The 20,320-nt window shown below is 46.3% G+C and overlaps 1 protein-coding gene across 7 annotated transcripts in view; it reads left to right on the top strand.

Moving 5' to 3' along the window:
- ACSL1 (acyl-CoA synthetase long chain family member 1) overlaps positions 1-20,320 on the top strand; it is a 71,875-nt gene that overhangs the window by 23,421 nt on the left and 28,134 nt on the right. For all 7 annotated transcript variants that reach the window (XM_019422284.2, XM_019422282.2, XM_019422287.2 and 4 more), the window contains exons 3-5: positions 12,500-12,614; positions 16,749-16,813; positions 19,378-19,479. In XM_019422284.2, coding sequence (XP_019277829.2) covers positions 12,500-12,614; positions 16,749-16,813; positions 19,378-19,479 — 282 coding nt within the window. The remainder of the gene's footprint in view (positions 1-12,499; positions 12,615-16,748; positions 16,814-19,377; positions 19,480-20,320) is intronic.

Below are 20,320 nucleotides of genomic sequence, written 5' to 3'. Positions count from 1 at the left end.
TTTTTATAATCTGTAGAAGATACATCAGTCTAATTCAGACCAAAATGTAAAGATAAAATGGCCGAATTATTGCCAAGAAAAGGTGTTTTCATACCTTGTTTAGAAGGTAAATGTAACTTAATATTTCACTTCAGCCAGTGGCGGCTGGGTGGCTCAGTGGGTTAGGCGTCTGACTTCAGCTCAAGTCATGATCTCGTGGTCCGTGGGTTCGAGCCCCGCGTCGGGCTCTGTGCCGACAGCTCGGAGCCTGGAGTCTGCCTTGGATTCTGTCTCCCTCTCTCTCTCTGCCCCTCCCCTGCTCACCCTCTGTCCTCTCAGAAATAAATAAACATTAAAAATTAAAAAAACAAAATTTCACTTCAGCTAATAACAAGCCAAGAAGGAGTAGAATTTAATTTTTCTAATACATGAGTGTGGGGTTTTTGACATTCCTTCTCTTCTGGCGGAGGACCTGGTGCCTCAGGGTAGCATCGCCATCGCTATGAAAAGAGTACTTGGCAAGTGCAGATTTAAGATATTTATAATTTAGCAGTAACTGTAAATGCCTAATTCTAATTGTATGAGAAATTGTGGAGGCACTTACAGTGTGCTTTTTAAGTTCCAGCTTAGCATAAAGTCATTCTGAGACTTATTAAAATAAGCATTCATGTCCTCTGCAGAACGGTGGAAAACTACTGATAAGCACAAAGAAAATTAAAATCTATAATTCCACTACCTGGTAGAGTCTCCCTGATTTTTCTCTTCGCCTACAGAACTGGATTCAGCTTTGATTTTCAGAATTTGTCGGTCTTGGGAGTAGATACAAAATTTGTTTCGCATTTCTTTTTTTTAAGATTTTATTTATTGTTTTGAGAGATAGAGAGCAAGTGAGTGGGGGTGGGGCAGAGAGAGAGAGAGAGAGAGGGGGACACAGAATCCGAAGCAGGCTCCAGGCTCCTAGCCGTCAGCACACAGCCCGACGCGGGGCTCAAACCCGCAAACCACGAGATCATGACCCGAGCCAAAGTCGGACGCGTAACCGACTGAGCCACCCAGGCTCCCCTGCTTTGCATTTCTAAAAAGAGAACTTAAAATACTGAAATAAAGACAAGCTTTGAGCTCTGATGCTCCATAACGACAGGTGCTTTCCTGTAGGTAGCGTGGTCATAAGGAGTTCTGTGGCAGAAAGAAGCACTTAATTCATTTCATTAAGTATTCATCAGGAGCCTGTGTATCTGGCACCGATGTAGGAACTGATCGTCAGAATAAAATACTGTTGTTTTGTTCCTTTGTTCCTTTGAAAACAAGTGCCATTTGCCAGTCCACACCCTGGTCTCCCGCCCTGCCCCCATTTCGCCTCCAGATTTCCACCCCCCTCTTCCCATAAACCTTCCATGGGTGTTAAAATGAGGCGTCTGCACTTTTTGGTTCTGCTGCATCTGATACCAGCCACACTGGCTGATTCCACGCTACACCTTCTTAAAGCTGTGGCCCGGAGGTTCTTGAGAAGTTACAGCTTCTAACATTTCCTTCTAGAAGTCAGGGTGACACTGGAAAAAACAGATTCTGATTTTGTGGACATGTAGAGGGTGTCCTCTGTGAAGGAAAATAGTCAATTATTGTCTTGGGGAACTGCATAAAAGTGGGAATAATTAAATTGTCAGCCTTCTGACAAGAGAAACAAATGAATAAAAATAAAAGTAACATCCCATTTATAGTTCTCTAAGCTACTTTGTGAAGAAAAAAATATTTTGCTATGGTGGTATTTCCCTTCCTGTTAAAGAAATTGGATGAACTAAAATAAATAAAAGTAAGTAAGTAAGTAAATAAGTAAATAAATAAATAAATAAATAAATAAATAAATAAATAAATAAATAAAAAGGGAGATAAAGAGGACATTAGCACCGTGCTGTGCCCCGTGTAAGAAAAGCAGTGAGGCCATAAGCTGCAGAACGGGACAGAGAAGCTGAAGTTCAGAACTGAGTCCAACAAGTGTGTCTTCAATTTCACACACGGTGTGATCCGGACCCTATGTCGAGGGCCGAGCCCGTGCCTTTGTGGTGGCAGCTGACACCGTGTGTCAGCAGTGTGACCCGAAGGCCTGCCTTTCCCTGCGTGTCAGGGAGGAGATCCATCTTCCGCGGAATTCTTTTGCTTCTGCTCCCTAACTCCAAGCTGCGGGGGGAAGCGAGTTTCTCTGTGTCCGTGCAGTCTCTACTCACTTTCACAAGTGATTCACACGTGTCCAGGTTTCCGCTGGTCTCTGTCTGTTGGCCGAGATTGAGATCCCCGTGTCCCCCGGGTGAAGACGACCTTAACCGCAGTGACCGGAAACCCTTCGGGGCTAGTCAGGGGCCCAGGCCTTGGTGGTCGCAGCTTAGGGACATAGGAGAGCGTGATGCAGCTAGAAGGGACCGGAGAAGCAAGCGGATTTGGCAGAGGCTGGACCTCGCTCCTCTGCTTAGACCAGGAAGACAGCTTTGGACAAGTTCCCCTGACTTTTCTGACCTTCACATTCCTTATCTGGAGGACAGAAGTGATAGATCCTTCCCTCCCTCACGGTTAAGAGGACTGCCTAGATACTTGCAGAGGGTCCACTTGGCCCATACCGAGTGTCCAGTAAGTGTTAGTTTTCTTCTTCTATGAAGGCCTCCTCTTTTAACCCTCAAGTTTCATACACAGGAAAACAGCCGAGTCCCAAGAGGCGAAATTATATTACATAGTTAGTGAACTATCTAGAGCTTTGTTATACTGCCTTCATTACAGTGGTTGAAAGTCAGGTATTGTAATAGGGCTTTACAGGGGGTGGGGGAGGATAATAAAGTTGGGGTCTGTCTAGATTAATTTGAAGAGTCAGTGGTTAGACCTTTGAACCCAGGAGCAGGCTCTTCTGAAAATGGGTATTGGAGGCAAAACCGTCTGAAGGTAATGCAGATGGAAGGAAGAAGCGGGGCTGGTGACGTAAGAACGGGGGCTGAGGTTCCACACACGAGATGGGTGTGGGAGCAGAAAGTGGGGTGGTGTGGGCGTGAGGCCCGGGCCGGGAGCATAGTGTTGTCACAGCCGGGGCGGCGGTGGCAAAACCGGATTTCTGGTGAGCTTCTGCCTCCCCGCATCCTCTGCCCGTGCCCCAGGTCAGATGTAGATAGGGTCAGAGCAAAACTTGGTGCCGGTCGGTCGTAGGTCCACCTACCGGAGTTTAGGGGATTGAGGCACCAAACCATTCCAAAGCGTAAATGAGAATCCAGGTAATTGCTGAAGGAGGAAGTGGAAAGAGTATGGGAATTCCTAGATTTGGTGAGAGATGTCAGAAGCATTGAAATGGCTCACTTGCCAAATTAAGACGGAAGGATTTATGATGTACTTAAATGAAAACCCAAGCTATTTGCCTTGTCTTTGAATATTAGAGAAGGGAGTAGACTGCAGAACGTAAAAAACTTTTCTATATCTCTAAGTCCATAGCTTTCTTAAGACTTCATTTTCAGAATATCAGAGCTTAGTTTCAGACTTACCTCGGGTAACCAAACAAGTCAGTCCATAACAGATTCACTGTTTAAACTTGTTGGTTACTGGACCTTGGTTCTGGTGTGGGTTCATATCTTTCAATACGCAGGATCGGCTCTTTGGGGATCACTCATCTTGGCTCCCAAGTTGGATGACTTCCACACCAAACGATCTCATGACATTCAGGCACATGCTGGCTGGCTGGCCTTTTGGCGTAAAAGCTTGAGATTGATACATCCACATGTTGGGATATTTATGATTAGCAACTTGCCTTAAGATTTGATTCTTTTTGGGGCGCCTGGGTGGCTCAGTCGGTTGGGCGGCCGACTTCGGCTCAGGTCATGATCTCGCTGTCCGTGAGTTCGAGCCCCGCGTCGGGCTCTGTGCTGACCGCGCAGAGCCTGGAGCCTGTTTCGGATTCTGTGTCTCCCTCTCTCTCTGACCCTCCCCCGTTCATGCTCTGTCTCTCTCTGTCTCAAAAATAAATAAACGTTAAAAAAAAAAAAAATTAAAAAAAAAAAAAAGATTTGATTCTTTTTTTTTTAAGTTTATTTATTTTGAGAGCTCACGTGTGTGCACACGAACAGGGGTGGGGCAGAGAGCGGGAGAGAGAGAATTCCAAGCAAGCTCCACACTGAGCATGGAGCCCGATGCAGGGCTTGATCCGACAACTGTGAGATCCTGACCTGAGCTGAAATCAAGAGTCGGACACTTAACCGACTGAACCACCCAGGCACCCCTTGCCTTAGCATTTTAAGCCTGTGCTATGGGAGGTGACACTCTGGATTCGATCCTCCCTGCTTCACAGGGTAATTATCTGATGGCCTCCCTTCAGCAAGCACTTGATCACCTGCCATGTGATATGCGCCCAATACCTGGAAGAAGAGGCTGCTGTCCTCATGCAGCTTGTAGGCTGGCCAGCGGTCCTCTTGAGGTCTCCTTCTGTCCCTGGCAGAGGGTGAGGGTTGTCCTTAAACTAACAGGACAACTTGTTCTCATGCCATAAAGCCAAAACTCTGGTTCATTCTCTGATAAGAACCCCGAAAAAAGCAAACTAAATGGAACATATCTGGCCTGTGGAAGCATTGCTCAATAAATGTCATGGTTTCCTCACATAGGACTTGCAGAGACAAAGTGTCTACCTCTGGGCTAATGACATTGGCAAAGCCAAAAGTGGCAATGCCAAAAAGAAGTTGACTCATGGAAGCATACATCAAATCACATCGTGTACTTTAGGTATCTCACACTTTTGTCAGTTACACCTCAGTAAGGCTGGGGAAAAAAACAAAAAAACCAAAAAACAAACAAACAAAAAAAAAAAACAAAGGGCAAAGCATGGCGATACCCTGGACTTGAATGGCTGGGGCTGGTTCCGGGTGGGGGTGCTGTCGCCCAGTGGGGTAGGACCAAACTCCACAGTGAGGCAGCGATGCAGGGAGAGTCTGAGTGGGAGCTGGGAGGGCAGAGCAGGAAGGGAAGTTGTCTGGGAAGGGCAGGTGCAGTCAGATGGTGGAACTAACACCGGCCCCACGGTCTGTGCAACAAGTGGCAGAGCATCTGTAAGAGGGGGCGTTAGACTCCCGAATTTGAACCCAGGGGGAGGTAGCAGGTGAGCATGACGAGGAAAGGAGAAATATTAGGAGCGGTCTAGTCGTTTCTGCAGTCACTTGTAAATACAAACATTGATAAAAACAGAATTCCCATCTCCGGCAAGACTCGGAGTGGTGGAGCAGAAGCACGTGCAGGACTTTGGAAGAATCTCCTGGTTTGATGCTCTGGCTTCCTCCCTGCGGGTAATGCTTGTGCAAATCCTGTTTTTAGGCATTAGCTTTCGTTTACTTGCCATTTGTAATTGCAGGTTTCTAGTCCTTGTTCCCCACTGCCTGTTCTTCTCTGGTCTGATTGGAAAATAATTGTGCATGTGGTCAAAGATGTCTGCAAAGATTTGCCTTTCTAATCCTTTTTAAAATGTTTACATTTTTTTGAATTTGTTTCTGAGGGAGAGAGAGAGAGAGAGAGAGAGAGAGAGAGAGACGGAGCATGAGCGGGGAGGGACAGAGAGAGGAAACACAGAATCTGAACCAGGCTCCAGGCTCTGAGCCTTCAGCACAGAGCCTGATGCAGGGCTCGAACGCACGAACCACAAGATCATGACCTGAGCCGAAGCTGGACGCCCAACTGACTGAGCCACCCGGGCACCCCGCCTTTCTAATCTTACCCCTAGTAGCTTGCCTGCTGGTGCTCGGAGAGTTTTCAAATGCATTTTTCTAAAGTGCTATGGCATCCGAGGGCATTTTCAGCCAGGGGCCCTAGCAGTTGGGGCCGTGGGGGTGGATGCAGAGAATGTATTTGGAGGGGCGCCTTTGTTTAGACCTAATATTCTGGGAGTGTACGAACGTCAGCATTTTCATGCATTTAGGTAACTTTAGCACCTCTTCCAAAAGGAAACAGGCTTCTTCGTAACTAAGTATAACAAACCTCGTTGGTTACTTTGTCTTCACTTCACATTGCAGAAAACGTAACTGAGGTTCTCTGTGTTTTGAGGCTTGTCTGCTAATTAGAAGTGACCAGTGATTCGAATGAGGCGGTAGAAGTGTCACTGCTGGTCATGGTCATGGGGCAGCGGTGGGTGGCGTGAGTGGGCTGCAGAGTGAAAGACGGGCATTGCAGAGAACTGAAGGCAGGTTTCTGATCTTCGTGCCAAGACTAGGCCGCAGAAGTATTAAGTAGCTGCCTTGAGGAATTCAAAGAAAGAAAGGTGATTGTTTTAGGGGGAAAATTTTTTTATTTCTGGATTCCATGTAAACCTGGCAGTAAAAGCTTCAGTTCACCGAACAGGAATATGGTAAAGCAGGTCTGAGAACACGATTTGATTTTGTACAAATGATGCTGCCTCTCACAGGCTTCATTAAGCAGGGAACATACACATGTTCATAAACGACAGACGCGTGTGCTGGAATATTTAAGTTTAAAAATAGCGTCCCCCAAGCAGGGTCAACGGGTGCCAGGTGAAAAATGGCAAATGTAACCCTTCTGAGCCTCTCGACAAAAAAATCCCTGCTTCGCATTCATGTCTTAGAAGGCCAACCATGGATGAGAAACAGACACCGGTTCCCTTTAGAAGTCAGAAGTGGGGCAGAATGTTTCGCATATTCCAAATGGCAGGCATGTAGAGATGTTATAGGCAGTTTTGTTTTGCTGGAACAATGTGTGTTTGTGGGGGTTTGGATTTTGTGACTCCAGACTTTCTTCCCTCTCACAGAGGTGGGAGGGTGCCATTTGCCCTTCTGTGGTTGGCCGATTTCCCCTGGTGATGAGCTTGAAATGTGCTTGTCAGCCTCCCCCCCAGCCCCCAACCTAAGCAACTCCTCCCCTTGGGATGGCAGTGGGGAGGTGCTCAGGAAGAAGGAAACAGGAGAGTGAACTAGGGGTGAGATGGAAGGTGTTCTAGGGCTTTAGAGGAAAGTGTTGAAGAACGGAAGAAACCCAGGCGGCCATCTATGATCCGGGCCCGGCTCCTCCAAGATGGAGACTAACAGCGTGGGGGCGAGTTTGAACCCTGCTTGTGATCCACAAAGAAACTTCTCACCGTATCGGATGTCCGTGTCTCTGGACAACATTTGAGATGTCACATGAAAGCCTCCCCCGCAGGCTCTTCGCTCACCTGTGGAGTGGCTGGCTGGCTATACTCAGGTGCTCAGGAAATACTTACCCTCCGTCGTTCCTGCACTCAGATGACAGAACCCAGCACTGACGTGATGGTTCCGCCCTTTCTTTACTCCCTGGGCGGAAAGGATCTGGGGAAGTCAGCTAGTTAAAGGGTGAGCATCAACGGTGAGCCTGAGGGTTCTTCGCTCCGCGGGGGCATTTACGGTGTAGCCTATCGTGGGGCATCTAGGTGTGTTTTAGATGTTCTCTTATCATTCGGGAAACATGGTTTGGAAGGCCACTTACTGGCTGGACTTTACAGGCCCTGGTTGGATACAGCAGAGAGTCCAAGAGGTCACTGGATGGAAGAGTAGTTTTGTGCCTGTTTCTAGAAAGAAGCAGACAGTGTGGTCTGCGGAGGGTAAGATGCACGTAAAAACGTGTAAAAATGTCAGTGCTGGGAAGAGTAGTTCACATGGAGGATGTCAGCAACAGCAAATGAAAAAATAAAAGGTCTCCCCACCAGCCCCGCCGCGGCCCCCCCACCCAGGGCTGTGATTCCATCTGGAGCCTTTCCCCCAGAGACGGATTTAACATTAAAATCCACATGCGTTTTCAACAGTCTCCTTACAAGTTACACCACTGTTCTGTTCTCCTTCCCGCCCGTGTCTCCCTCCGTCTTCCGGCCCCTTCCCCGTTAGAGGGACTAAACAGTAGTAACAAAGGAGGAACTTGCCTGTCAGGGCCCACATTGAGGTGAGCCACAGTTTCTAAGGCCTGGGTCTTTCCATCCCTCAGAAACCCTCAAGGGTGTCATTTTGTTTTGCATTTAGATATGAGAGCGCACAAAATGACCATCACCATCAAGAGTCCTTTTTGTCAAATACAGGCTTCCCCTGTTATCCGAAAGTAGAGCGCCCCCGTGAAAGCTTCTGTAGGTCTAAATGGCATCAGTCAAGAGCGTCCGACATTTTCCAAAAGTTCAAGTTAGCCACTTCCCTTTTATAAAACACCTACATTAGTACAGTAACAGCTCTTTCATAAAAGCAGAACTCCTCTTCAGATTTCTTCCGGTTAGTGAAAACAGACAAGTACTCATTGGGTCTTTCATAAAAGTGCCATAAAATGAACTTTCAGAAAGCAAGGGATTCCTGTATTGGCAAGGGTTCTGGTCTTGGGGACCACTGATAGTGCAGATGTCCACTGTGGCCCTGCCCTTATTGGCCCTAAGTGGATTGAACTTGAACCTTTATTTCCTAATTCAGCCCACGTGGGGAGACTGACCTCAAGAGGAACCTTAGCTTCTATAGATGTTGCAGAATGTACTCATGAGCAGTGATTTGCCCATCGTGTGTTTGATTCATTATCTTCTTTTTTTTTTAGCTGGAAAACCTATAAAACCACATTAAAGAAGCGTATAACATAATCCTCCTTGACACTCAATCTTACTGACTGATTTCCTGCACATTGAATTGGGGTTGTCTGTTTAGCTCTCCGTTTCTTGAGCGCCATTGAAACCACCCCCATGCCCCCAAATCTGTAGGTTTATACCAGAAGTCCAGAAGGGCCAAGTTTAAAGTACTTTTTTTCCATTTAAGTAGATGTTCCTAGAAATAGCTAAATGTACTTGCACGACCCAGTAATGAAATACCCTTCTTTTGAAATGATTCGAATTTGTAGCACATACAGACATCTTGAGCTTGGTGGTTATAGCTGGGCTTCCCAATGCTCAGTGCAGTCCCTCCCCTTGGTAGGCATAAGTAAGGTTGCTAACACCCAGTGTTTACAAATAACATTTTTGTTCGAGAAGAATGGTAACACGTATGCACATCAAAAATGATGATTCTTCAGGGGAATGCGTGCTCATTTCACAGAGCGACACATTTCAAAGCATAGATCTTGTTTAGTGCCCTCCCTGCCCCCCCCCCCTTTCATTTCAGGCTCCTCTGTTGAAATTACAGACTTGCCTTACAAGTCAGTGAGTGTGACCTTTTATCCAGTCTCACCGAATCGGTGTGCCTTTTTGGCATAGAACTCTTTCACTGCTTACTCTTCAAACTTCTGCTAATTATTCTAATGGCTAATTAGAATAATAATAAATATCTTGTCTTCGGATTACTTTGTTAAGATGATTTGGGATTTTGGGATATGACTAACTTCTTGAACTTGGATTTGGCTGTTTTACCTCCATGTTTCTCAAAGTTCTGAAGATTATATACCACCAAAAGATTAACCTTCACTCAAGAATTATTTAACCAGAGTTTGTTGTGAAATTATACTCTACAGCAGTGGATTCTCAAAATAGGACTTGGGAAGTTGACCTGTGTTGAGAGGGACATTGTCTCCGTATATCCAAAGCTTAGCTAACTCTCTTCTCAAACCTGGCCCCCATGCCCAGCCTTCTGTTTCTGATAAAAAATGGAACTGCTATCTTTAGACCTCCTTCTCTGCTCCTACACCCAGGTACTTGCCAAATCCCATTCATTAGCCAGTACTGCTTCTGGGGTCACCCTTCTCCCCATGCCCACTTGCCACTGCCCTCACTCAGGTCCAAATGAGTGGATTTCCCTCCCTCCCTTTCTTCAGGCTGCGCAGGTTTCTTGTAGATTTCTTTCTGAAGCATTACTCGGATCTTCACCACATCCCTGCTGGGATCCTAATGCCTCCAGGCTGGTGGTTGTCACTATATCGTGCACCAGAATCCCCTGGAGAGCTTGCTAAAACACGGCCTGCTGGATCACACCCCCAGGGTTTCTGATTCAGCAGATCTGGCGCAGGGCTAGCTAGTTTGCTTTCCTTACAAAGGCCTGGTGTTCCCCAGACCATCCTTGGAGGACTTCAGCTTGAGGGTGAGCCCGTGCTCCCAAGACTCCAGGCTACTCCTGTCTATTCTTTCTGACTTCCTCTGTGCTCTTTGCTTAGCTGGTGCTCTTCGGAGCCCCTCGAGTGATGTAAGAATAAGACTTGGGCTCTTTCAGAAAAAGCTCTGAGTCTTGTTCGCCTGATTCCCATCTGACCCATTGACAGCTATAAGGGTCCTCAGCAGAACGCATGGGGAGGGCAGTATTGCTTTAGCAGAGACACCACTGAGGGATACCATGAATGAATGAGGGTCATGATAAGAGGTGTAGGGGACCCTGTCCCAGGCTGAGGTGATGAGGACCTCCCTGTGGGCTACCACGCTGCCTGTCCATCCCGGCCATGAGTTGATAATGCCTCTTTTCTTAGCTTTCTGTCACTCAGTCCCTCACGCCTTTTTTCCCTACCTTAGCCGTGAGGCCCTGGGTCTTTTTGGTGGCTTCCTGGATTGAAAAGGCTTCCAATGCTTCACATAAAGCAACAAAATCGCTTCTGAATTTTAATCTGAGTATTTGTTGGAGAAAAGATACAGTCTAAGAAGGACTGGTATTATAGTTATGGCATATTATAGGATATCCGAGTAGTATTCTACATATTCATGTTTAATAAGGCCAGTTTTGTTTAGCGGAAAATAACCCTGGACGTGGACACACGGTATCCCCATTTTGCAAAACAAACAGATGCAGAGATTGAGTAATAATCATGAGTCTACAGTGCAGAGATTTTCCCACCATTATACACACAAAGAATAACTGCTTTATAAAGTAGTGTGTTATAATTAATAATTATGTTTGGAATCATGGCTACAGGTGTTAGAAAGTTTTTGCCAAGATAGAGAAGACTGTGTGACAATTGTAAAATATATCATTGGATGATATTTACTCCAGAAAGCTATTAGTAGCCTTAGAGCAAGTTTCAAACACGTATTTGATATGTAGTAGATAATGAAAGACTTTATATAAATGTAGACCATAGAAGAAGTCTGGAAGGAACTCATCAAACTGGTAATAGGGACAAGTCTTTTTTTTTTTTTTCCTTAATATACTTCTGTATATTGCTCTTTTTGAAGTACATATATGATAAATTGGTTGGGAGGAGAGCTTGCAGGAGGAGTATGAAGGATGCCAATTAAATCCTAAAAACAAACAAACAAAAAAATACAAGAAGAAGAAGAAAAAGAATCCACCAAAATCTCTCTGGCCGTCATTACCTATAAAGGTCTCCATGTTGGTTCTTCTGCTGGAATGTGTCCCGTTTTTCCATCTCACACTCTAGTCTCTGAGACCTACTCCTTTGCCCCCTTCTTCATGAAGGCTTTCCTATCTACTTTCTTCAAATCTCGTGCTAGAAATGATCTCTCCTACTATGAACAGTCCTTTCTCTTAGTACCAAGAAATTCTTACATCGTAGCGTGATTTCCCCAAGAGAGTGTTTCCTGACCATTGCACATGTAAAGACCTCCCTCTCTGAAATTGAAAAGAAAAAAATTGTAGGCTCTGACATCATAGTAGTTGAGCTTTGATTTATCAGTTCCTAGAGAATGCTTGGTGTTTCTGTGGCTATCTGGACCCACAGTATCTCTGTGGCCCTGGAGGGCTGCGCAGCTCAGAGGTTGAAAGCTACTACCTCTTACCCCCCTACCCCCTTGAGAGAGAGAGAGAGAGAGAGAGAGAGAGAGAGAGAGAGAGAGAGAGAGAGAATCCCAAGCAGGCTGTGCACTGTCAGCACAGAGCACAGGGCTCAAACTCCCGAACTGTGAGACCGTGACCTGAGCCAAAATCAAGAGTCAGACGCTCAACCGACTGAGCCACCCAGGCACCCCTAGAGAGCTACTTCCTCTTATGATAACTTCTGCAACTAGTTAGGAGTTGTTGTGGATAGGAGGTAAACTTTCTGCACTAACCAAGGAAGACCACAAAGAGACGGGTACACAGATACAAAATCTGTGCACCTACAAATGCAGCGAGTCAAAGCAGTCAAGACATGTCCCTGCACCTCCCTAAGTTTTGTAGCTGGTGATTGTTAACTGTTAGATGCTATGTGAGCGTCTAAAGTTCCTACCAGGTTACACTGCTGTTGACACAGAGATGTAACAGTGGCAATAATCTCGGAAGGAATATACATGGCATTTTGGAAGCACAACTGAATGGTGTGTCATTTCCACGAGAGCTGACCCAGACGCAGTCTCCTGTGCTGTCGATGGCAGAGGTTTGAGGCTTGTCACAGTGTGTGGTGGTGGCAGGCTTCCAGTCCTCCTGCCAGACCCCTGCTCAGACATCTGCTCCCCTGTTTCCTTTTCCCAGGGCCCCTCTTAGCCTTGCTTCTCTGAAGCCAGGAGTTGACCCCAGCTGAATGCTCCATCTTGGCAAATCCTGCACTTCCCTTCATTCAGCAAATACCGAGCAGCTGCTCCACAGGGGCCCCCTGCAGGGCACTGCGGGCGTGCACGCGAGGCCTTTTATTTTCAACATTTTCTTCTAACCGCTCGCGTGTCTGTGTCTTTTTACAGGGTAGTGATGGTGCCCGGAGATCCGTGCTACTGGATGGCGACGAGCCCTTGGTGTATTTCTATGATGATGTCACAACCATGTACGAGGGTTTCCTGCGGGGCATACAGGTGTCAAGTAAGCATTCGCGGGATTTGTGTGATGAATGCTTGACGGTTCTCATTCGGCATGAGTGGTCTTTCTGGAGAAAGTCATATTTGCTCCCGTCTTCCACCTGTTTCCACCTGTTCGGGTCTCCCTGTCTCCTCCTGTAACTTCTCCAGAGTGACCTCCAAAGCACAGCAGCCCCTCCAGCTTATCCCCTGGCAGAGCGGGTTCCGTGGTGGAATATGTTTTCATCATGTCCCGCATTTTGTGGAGGGTCACACATATGTTAGCTCATTGTGGGCTCTGACATATCCTGAGGTCAAAAGGTCTGTTTAATTGGACCCAATCCAACATTTTCAAACTTACTTGAGCATGAGACCCATATTTTGAGAAATAAACACTGACATCCCAAGGAAGCAGTGTTCCCTGAGACACTTGGCGAGTGTTGGCCCGTGGGATTGCGCTTCATTAGCAACGGTGGCCTAAGAGACCCCGTGCACCTGCGTGCCTTTCCAGCCTCTCTCTCTTCCAGGCTCCGTGTATACCTGCCTCACGTCACACTGAACTTCTCGCAAAACCAGAACCCCTCTCCTTTCTCATCACCCCGTGCCTTTGTGCATTTGTCTTTTTCCTGATCATAAAGCTGCTTCTTTCCTACCTCAGCCCTGGGCGCTTGCTATATGCCTACTAATCCTGTAAACCTCGTATTGCTTTTTTTTTTTTTACCTTTTCTATAAAACCTTCCTATTCCCTTGTTTTCATCTCCTACCTCCAGGTGGAGATGCCCGCTTTCCCCAGCATCTTGTACCTATTTCTGTACCAGCCCCTCCAGGGAACAGAGGCATTTACTGCCCATCTGTCCCACTAGCCAGTGCTCCATGAACCAGGCAGCTGTCTCTTCTCTCGGCACCTGCACACCGTAGGTGCTCTATTAATGTGTCCTCAGAGATGGAGAGAGTCCTCTCTACTTCCCCCCACCCCTCTTTTTGTTTCAGCCCCTTCATTTTGGCTTATTCCGGGTTACTCTCTAGAAATGGTCTTTGGGATCCACACGTTTGTTATTTAAATCTTTCGGTGGTTAGCTTTTATTTTTCCTACTGCTCCCTAGGCCGTAGTCTCCTGACGGCCAGGGGCCGTGTGCTATTACTGTCTCTGTCCCCACGACATGTTGCATGTGGTATGTGCTCAGGAAGTGCCGTGGTTTTTACTTGATACTGGTAAAATTGGATTGCTCTGTTGTGTTTTTGCCCTGGTGTTCCTGTAGCAGATTCATTAAGCCCCACGATAAAGGGAGAGCATTTAATTTGTGAACTCCTTCAAAGTTAGGGTGAGGGGCAGGGTTTGTCTGTGATAGTAAATACCCATAAGGTACAGCAGCCTAACATCAAATATTTGTATATTTAGGCCACATCAAAATATTTGTATATATTATATATATATATATATATATATATATATAATAAACATATGTGTGTATGTATATGCATGTTCATATGTGTGTGTAATCTTTACCAGTACCACAGAGTCACGTGTATAAATGTTTATATGATTTTCCACTATTAGTAGAGAATGAACTCATCTAGGTCGTGTGGTAACTTACATTCTACTTCTGACTCTCCTCTCATCTTAGGACAGTAACTTTTTTTTTTAGTCACCTTCCTCTACTTGGAAAATGAGGGTCTTACGTGAATGTTTCCGAGAAGTTGAAGAAAACGAAGTTCAGTCTTCTTAACCTGTACTGATTGAAGGAAATTACTCAGCAGATCACTTTGCCTTCTTCCCCCTGCCCCAGAGGAGCTTTTTATTCTAAGCTTCAATTTTCTAGACTACCATAAGATTAAGCCTTTACAGGAGAGCAAAATCCTCTAGATAAGGTAGTTAGGAGTCTGGTGAATGACAGGAGGAGCCAGCCAGCCTGGAGTTTTCAAACCTGGTCTTTTCAGACCGCATGCAGGAAGCCACTTCTAGGAGGGACCCTCTGCCTGCCAGTCAGTGGATTCTTGTCCCCGGCTACACTGCACATCACCTGGGGAGCTTTGAAAAACCACTGAGGCCCAGGCCCCTTCCCTGTCCAGTTACATCAAAAATTTTGTTAGTAGGGCCTGGGTATAGAATCTTTTTTTTAAGTTCCCAGTGTCCGGGAGCTGGAGTCTGCATATTTTTTTTGTAAAGGGCCAGAGAGTAACGATGGTTGGCTTTCAGGGCCATACAGTCTCTGCCATGACTGCTCAGCTGCAGTCTTAGATCATACGTAAATGAACAAGCGAGGCCGTGTTCCAGTAAAACTGTATTTACAACAACAGGTGGCAGGCTTGATTCAGCCCCTGCCTACAGATCACCAGTCCCTGTTCTTAAAGAATAAAATCACATTATTTCGCATGGCAAATGTCTGAAAACAGCCCCTGATGGACCTTGTGTTGTCCAGCGTGGTCTTTATTACAGTCCCTGTGAACTGAAGTGGGTCTGAGAATAAGGCCCTCTGTGCTCTTTCTGTTTGCATGAAGGCTGCTGTAGAGAGAGCCAGGAAGTCAGTGTGGAGCAGAGAACTCGTCCAGCCTGGGTCCTCCCCGTGCTCACGACTGACCCGCACAGGCAGCACCCGTCTCTAGCGGGGGGACTCCGTGTAATAGGTCCAGCGTATCAAGGCTGCCACGGGGGGCCGTGCTCCACTGTCCCTCCCTCTTCTTCAGGCCCCCAGACCAAATCAGAACATCTGAACTGCCACTCGAGCCTGGAATGGGGAAGCCAGATATGTTATAGTCACAAGACAGAAATGCCGATACCCTGTTCAGAGGGGAGGTGACAAAACAGTCTGTAGTAGAAGCCGTGCAGGCACACAGATGGTGGTAGGGCCCGTGTTCTTAGTTGAGAAACATTCGGGGGGGGGGGGCACCTGGGTGTCTCAGTTGATTAAGTGTCCGACTTTGGCTCTCACGGTTCGTGAGTGGAAGCCCCGCGTTGGGCTCTGTGCTGATAGAGCCTGGAGCCTGCCTTGGATTCTGTCTCTCTCTCTCTCTCTCTCTCTCTCTCTGCCTCTTCCTGGCTCATGCTCTCTCTCTCTCTCCCACTTTCTCAAAAATAAATAAACTTAAAAAAAAAAAAAAGAAACATTCTGGTATGTGGTCAACCCTGATCATCATCTGAATATGGCAGCATTTTGTGGGGGGCTGGGGGTGGAGTGGACATAGTTTTCCTTCAACAACTACAAACTGAGCATAAAGTTAGCTTGGGGTTAATCTGTAGAAAGAAACTTGCATAATTCCAAATATAAATGACTTGAATGATATTTATTACTGTGCTAGCACTTAGTGTGAATGATTAATACCGGGTTTTCTTTCTTCCTGTTTATTCGTTACCTGGGTTAGAATCAGGACACGTCCTGATATTTCTTTCTTTTCTTTTTTTTTCAATGTTCATTTTATTTTTGAGAGAGAGAGTGCACGTGAGTGGGGGGTGGGGGGGGTGGGGAGGGCAGAGAGAGAGTGGGAGAGAGAATCCCAAACAGGCTCTGCGATGTCAGTGCAGAGCCCGACGTAGGACTCGATCCCACTAACCTAGAGATCATGACCTGAGCCCAAATCAAGAGTCAGACGCTTAACGCCACCCAGGTGCTCCCATCCTGATATTTCTTAACGTTTACTTTTATAAATACCCCCTTATTTTCTCTCATTTTGCATCTTTTCTTTATTTTTGTTTCTCTGCAATTAAGACTTCGCCTGTGTAAGTAAAGTCCAGGTCATCAGAATTTGGACATCGAAGAATCGTATTTTCCTTTTTACATTCTGAGTTAGAATGCTTTAAATTTAGAAATTTTGAGGGAGTCTTCTGAACACCTACACCAGAATTTCTTTGCCATTCAGCTCCTGACTCCTTTCTAAACCGATAGGGTATTGAAGAAGAATTCACAAATTGAGTGTCTTTAAAAATTGTATTTACCTATATCCTCTCATTTTTTCCCTCTTCTCCCACTCCATTTAAGAAACAAAATAGAAACAAACAAACAAATGAGACCGAAACCTAGGGAGGACATATTTTCGACCTGAACTCATTATTTGTAATCTAGGGACAAAAATCTGTCTACCTGATCCTTTATAGAATGGAGTACAAATTAGAATATTTATGCATGTTAAGCCCATTTTTTGTTTTTTGTTTTCCTTTTTCCAGATAATGGCCCTTGTTTAGGCTCTCGGAAGCCAGACCAACCCTATGAATGGCTTTCATACAAAGAGGTGAGTTTTCTGGCTCTGTGTGTCCTCGTGCAGGATGTGGTACTGAAATAGGTCAGCTCTCGGAGACGCTGTGAGGGGTGGAGGGTCGCTACTGAGTCCCTGTGTTGCACTAGCTCAGAGCTTCAGGGACAATGTGCAGCATGCAAAGGGAGAAGTCTTACACAGCAGTTTGGGGAAAAACTGGTTAAGTAACTTAATTGGTGGTTCAAAAGCACTTTATTTTAGAACTTACGTTGGATGCATTACGGAGTTGAATTTAATTCTAAGATGATGTTCTAGAAGTGTGCTCAGAGTCCATTGGGAGAACAGAATTTCTCCTCTGCCTTGAGGGGTACTAGTGATATTTAGAAGCCCCAACATAGAGTAGCCCTCTCATGTGATAGATGAGGAAAATATACCCCAGGAAAGGATGGGCCTCGCCTAACGTCACAAGCTGGTCAATGACAGAAACAGGAGCAGAAGCGAGGTCCATACCTTCCGGTACAGGGCTCTTTGGTGCATTGTATGAACCTGACCAACTTGGGACTGCGCTGACATAGAACCCCAGGGCGGCCGTAGCGAGCAGAACAGATATGCGGAAGTGACACCTGCGTTACTGTATAAACAGTAACAAACAAAGGAGGCTGGGATCTGGGTGTATTTCTATTTATTCCTGTGGGTCCTAGCTGATCCACAGCTACAGCTGTTTCAGTAGCCTCCACTGGCAGGGAGGGAGCGGAGCAGGAAGATGCTGCTTTTTATTTCGATCGTGATAGCAAGACATCTCGATGCCCCCGCCTCTCCCTGGGGAGGCAGGACCCCAAGGACGCATGGGAGCCACCGGAAGCATCAGTTTCTGCTGCCTTTTGTTTCCGGCCCAGCTGTCCGGGAAATGGCTCCCTGCCGTAGAGGCAGATCATCCTGTGGCATTCATGAATCCACGTGAGCTTCCTCCTTCCACGTTTGGCAGCTGTGCTCTGGAGTGTGTATGTGACAGGGGGGTCGTCACGAGGAGCCACAAAGCCGGCTCGGGAATAGCGCTCGCTGGCCCTCCCTAGACTGAACCCCACACCACTTTTCCTTCCCTTCCCTCATCTGAGGATCAGTGAGATGCAGAAGGCTTGGCTTGGGTATCTCTTGACAGAGAGCCAAGAGGCAGAACAGCTTAGCGGACCTTTCTTGGGGAAGGAGGGATGAGATGCGTGGCCCCGGGGGACCAGAGGGATTTCACCGCTTTTCGTGTGCCTTTCCAGAGCCAAGGTAAAATAGCTGCCAAGGTCCCTTATTTTCGCAAGGGGTGTAGAAACAGTCGTGCACGTGTGCGTTGGACACGTAACGCTGCGTGGTGGTGTTCCGGCCTCCCGGAATCCACAGGTGTGTTGTGAATTACTTGTGTTAGATGCCGGCTGGAAGGCGGAAGACAGGTCCGTTGCAGATGGGACTTTTCAAGGCAGACTGAAAATCAGGCGGTTCCTGAAGGTGTTAATCCGTGTTTTGTACATTTCAGCCAGAGGCTGGTGACGATATAAAACAGGACATAACAGAAGCCAGCTTTGGATTTGTAGACTTAAGTCTTCTCGTCAGCCTGGTGCCTCTGCCCTTTGCGGGGCTCGGAACCCTGTGAGGTTTTCTGAGGGAAAACCTGAGGGAGCCTCTTTCTAGAGATACAAATGCACACACACTAGCCTAGTAAGCTCTGCAAACCAGGGTAGCATCTCACGGGTTCCCGTCCCTTATGTGCAAGCAGAGGTTGTGAGAAGGCCGGGGGATGTGGAAACATCATTCTTGCTGTCACCTCACCTTTCAGCTCTCGTTCCCATAGGCAGAGCGAGGTGGCACTGTGTGCCAGGACAAATGGGGTTCTGGGCAGGAACAGGTGTGGCTTCATTCCCTACGGGCATGCGTGGGAATTCGGACTGCTCCCGAGAACTCAGCAACTGAGATGAAGAAAATAATTCCAAACTTTAAGTTGAAAAAAAAAAATTTCTTTGTAGTTAATTTGGGGTGGGAATGGGGAGAGGTTGGGGGCAGGTTTATAATCCTACCTCATTTTTATGAATCTACCTATTTTTACTTAGTTGCAATAATAGTATTTATTTACTTATTCATTTTACTTAAAATTGTTACAAGTTTTTTGAAGGTGTCCCCCAAACTTGCTATTTCTGTATTTATAGCAAATGACAAGTTTGGGCCGCTTTGCTGCTCTTTATAAATGCAAGTAATTTCTATTATTCTACGTCCTCGTATTACTTTTATAATTTTATAAAACTGAAGTGTAAAATGGAAATGTGCATGAGAAGCCCAGGCATCCAGTGACCTCTGACCTGCAGCTGTCAGAATCCGATTCCTCTGCTTTGCAGAAGGAACCCTATGACCAGTTCTCCTAATAGTGAGTTCCGGTGAAGCCAGCCTCGTGTTTTACAAAACTGTAGGGCTGACGGAACCCCGTTCGCTCCTGCTGCCCTTCGCCGTGCGGCGCCACTTGCTGGCCAAGATAGCAGACTCGGTCGGCTGTCGCTCCAGTGAGCTTTGTTCCCTGAGTTGGGCCTGACGTGGTTCCTGATTTTTTTTCCTCCCCGTTTCAGGTTGCGGACATGTCAGAGTGTGTGGGCTCAGCGCTCATCCAGAAGGGCTTCAAGACTTCCCCGGATCAGTACATTGGCATCTTTTCTCAGAACAGACCTGAGGTATTGACCGTTAGACGCCAATTGTGTGCGGTTTTGAGAGTTCTCACATGTAAGAGCCAACTGGAGTTCATACAGACCTTTGCTTGGGACCCGATTTTGTGCTCTGATCTCTACTGAGCATATGTCTCTATGTTATTCATTAGAAAGTTACACATATGAAAACCCAGGCTCGGGCCTCCTTGGCCTTTAGGTGGAAAAAATCTATATATCACTTTTTGATTATTGGTTTTTGTTTTTTCAAAAACCAGGTCCCAAACAAAAACTAACAAAGAAGTTACTAGAACAGATAACTAACAAAGAATCCTCCTAGCCTCTAGGCCTACCTCTGTAATTAGAAAAATAGCATCAATAAATTATAGAGAAACTTGGATACGTTTTTGGCAGTAGCGGACTCCCCTCTTTGCTTTCTGAAAGGTGGGAGCTTTCCCTGTGATCAGGTTACAAAATTTAAAATACCGGGGGCAGCGGGAAAAGTACCTCACCGCGAGTCAGCCTCGGTATAGACACACGGTCTGTCTGGCTGCCAAGGCCCCTGCGTGGTGCTTCTGTAAACCCTTGCATTAAGGTCAATTTAAATGAGAAGCTCTTCTGGAGCTGTTGTTCCAAATATATATAATACACGTATTATAGCGTTGGTGAACAAATGGCATAACTTGGCTTAGAAAAATTCAAGCACTAGGCTTGAAGGAATTGAATTGGTTCTTGTGTCTAAAAGACATGTTGGCTCAATCGCTGTGCTATCGACTATTTGATAAATTAGGCTGGTTTCCTAGAGTTTTATGTACTGGTAAGGGATACACAGCATTTTCCACAGTTGGACTACGACTAGGCTTATGGAATT

The sequence above is a fragment of the Panthera pardus genome, unplaced genomic scaffold, assembly GCF_024362965.1.
Source record: "Panthera pardus isolate Hobbes unplaced genomic scaffold, ASM2436296v1 HiC_scaffold_13, whole genome shotgun sequence".
NCBI lineage: Eukaryota > Metazoa > Chordata > Mammalia > Carnivora > Felidae > Panthera > Panthera pardus.
Note: the sequence above shows the minus strand (reverse complement) of the source record. Positions and strands in the feature narration are given on the sequence as shown.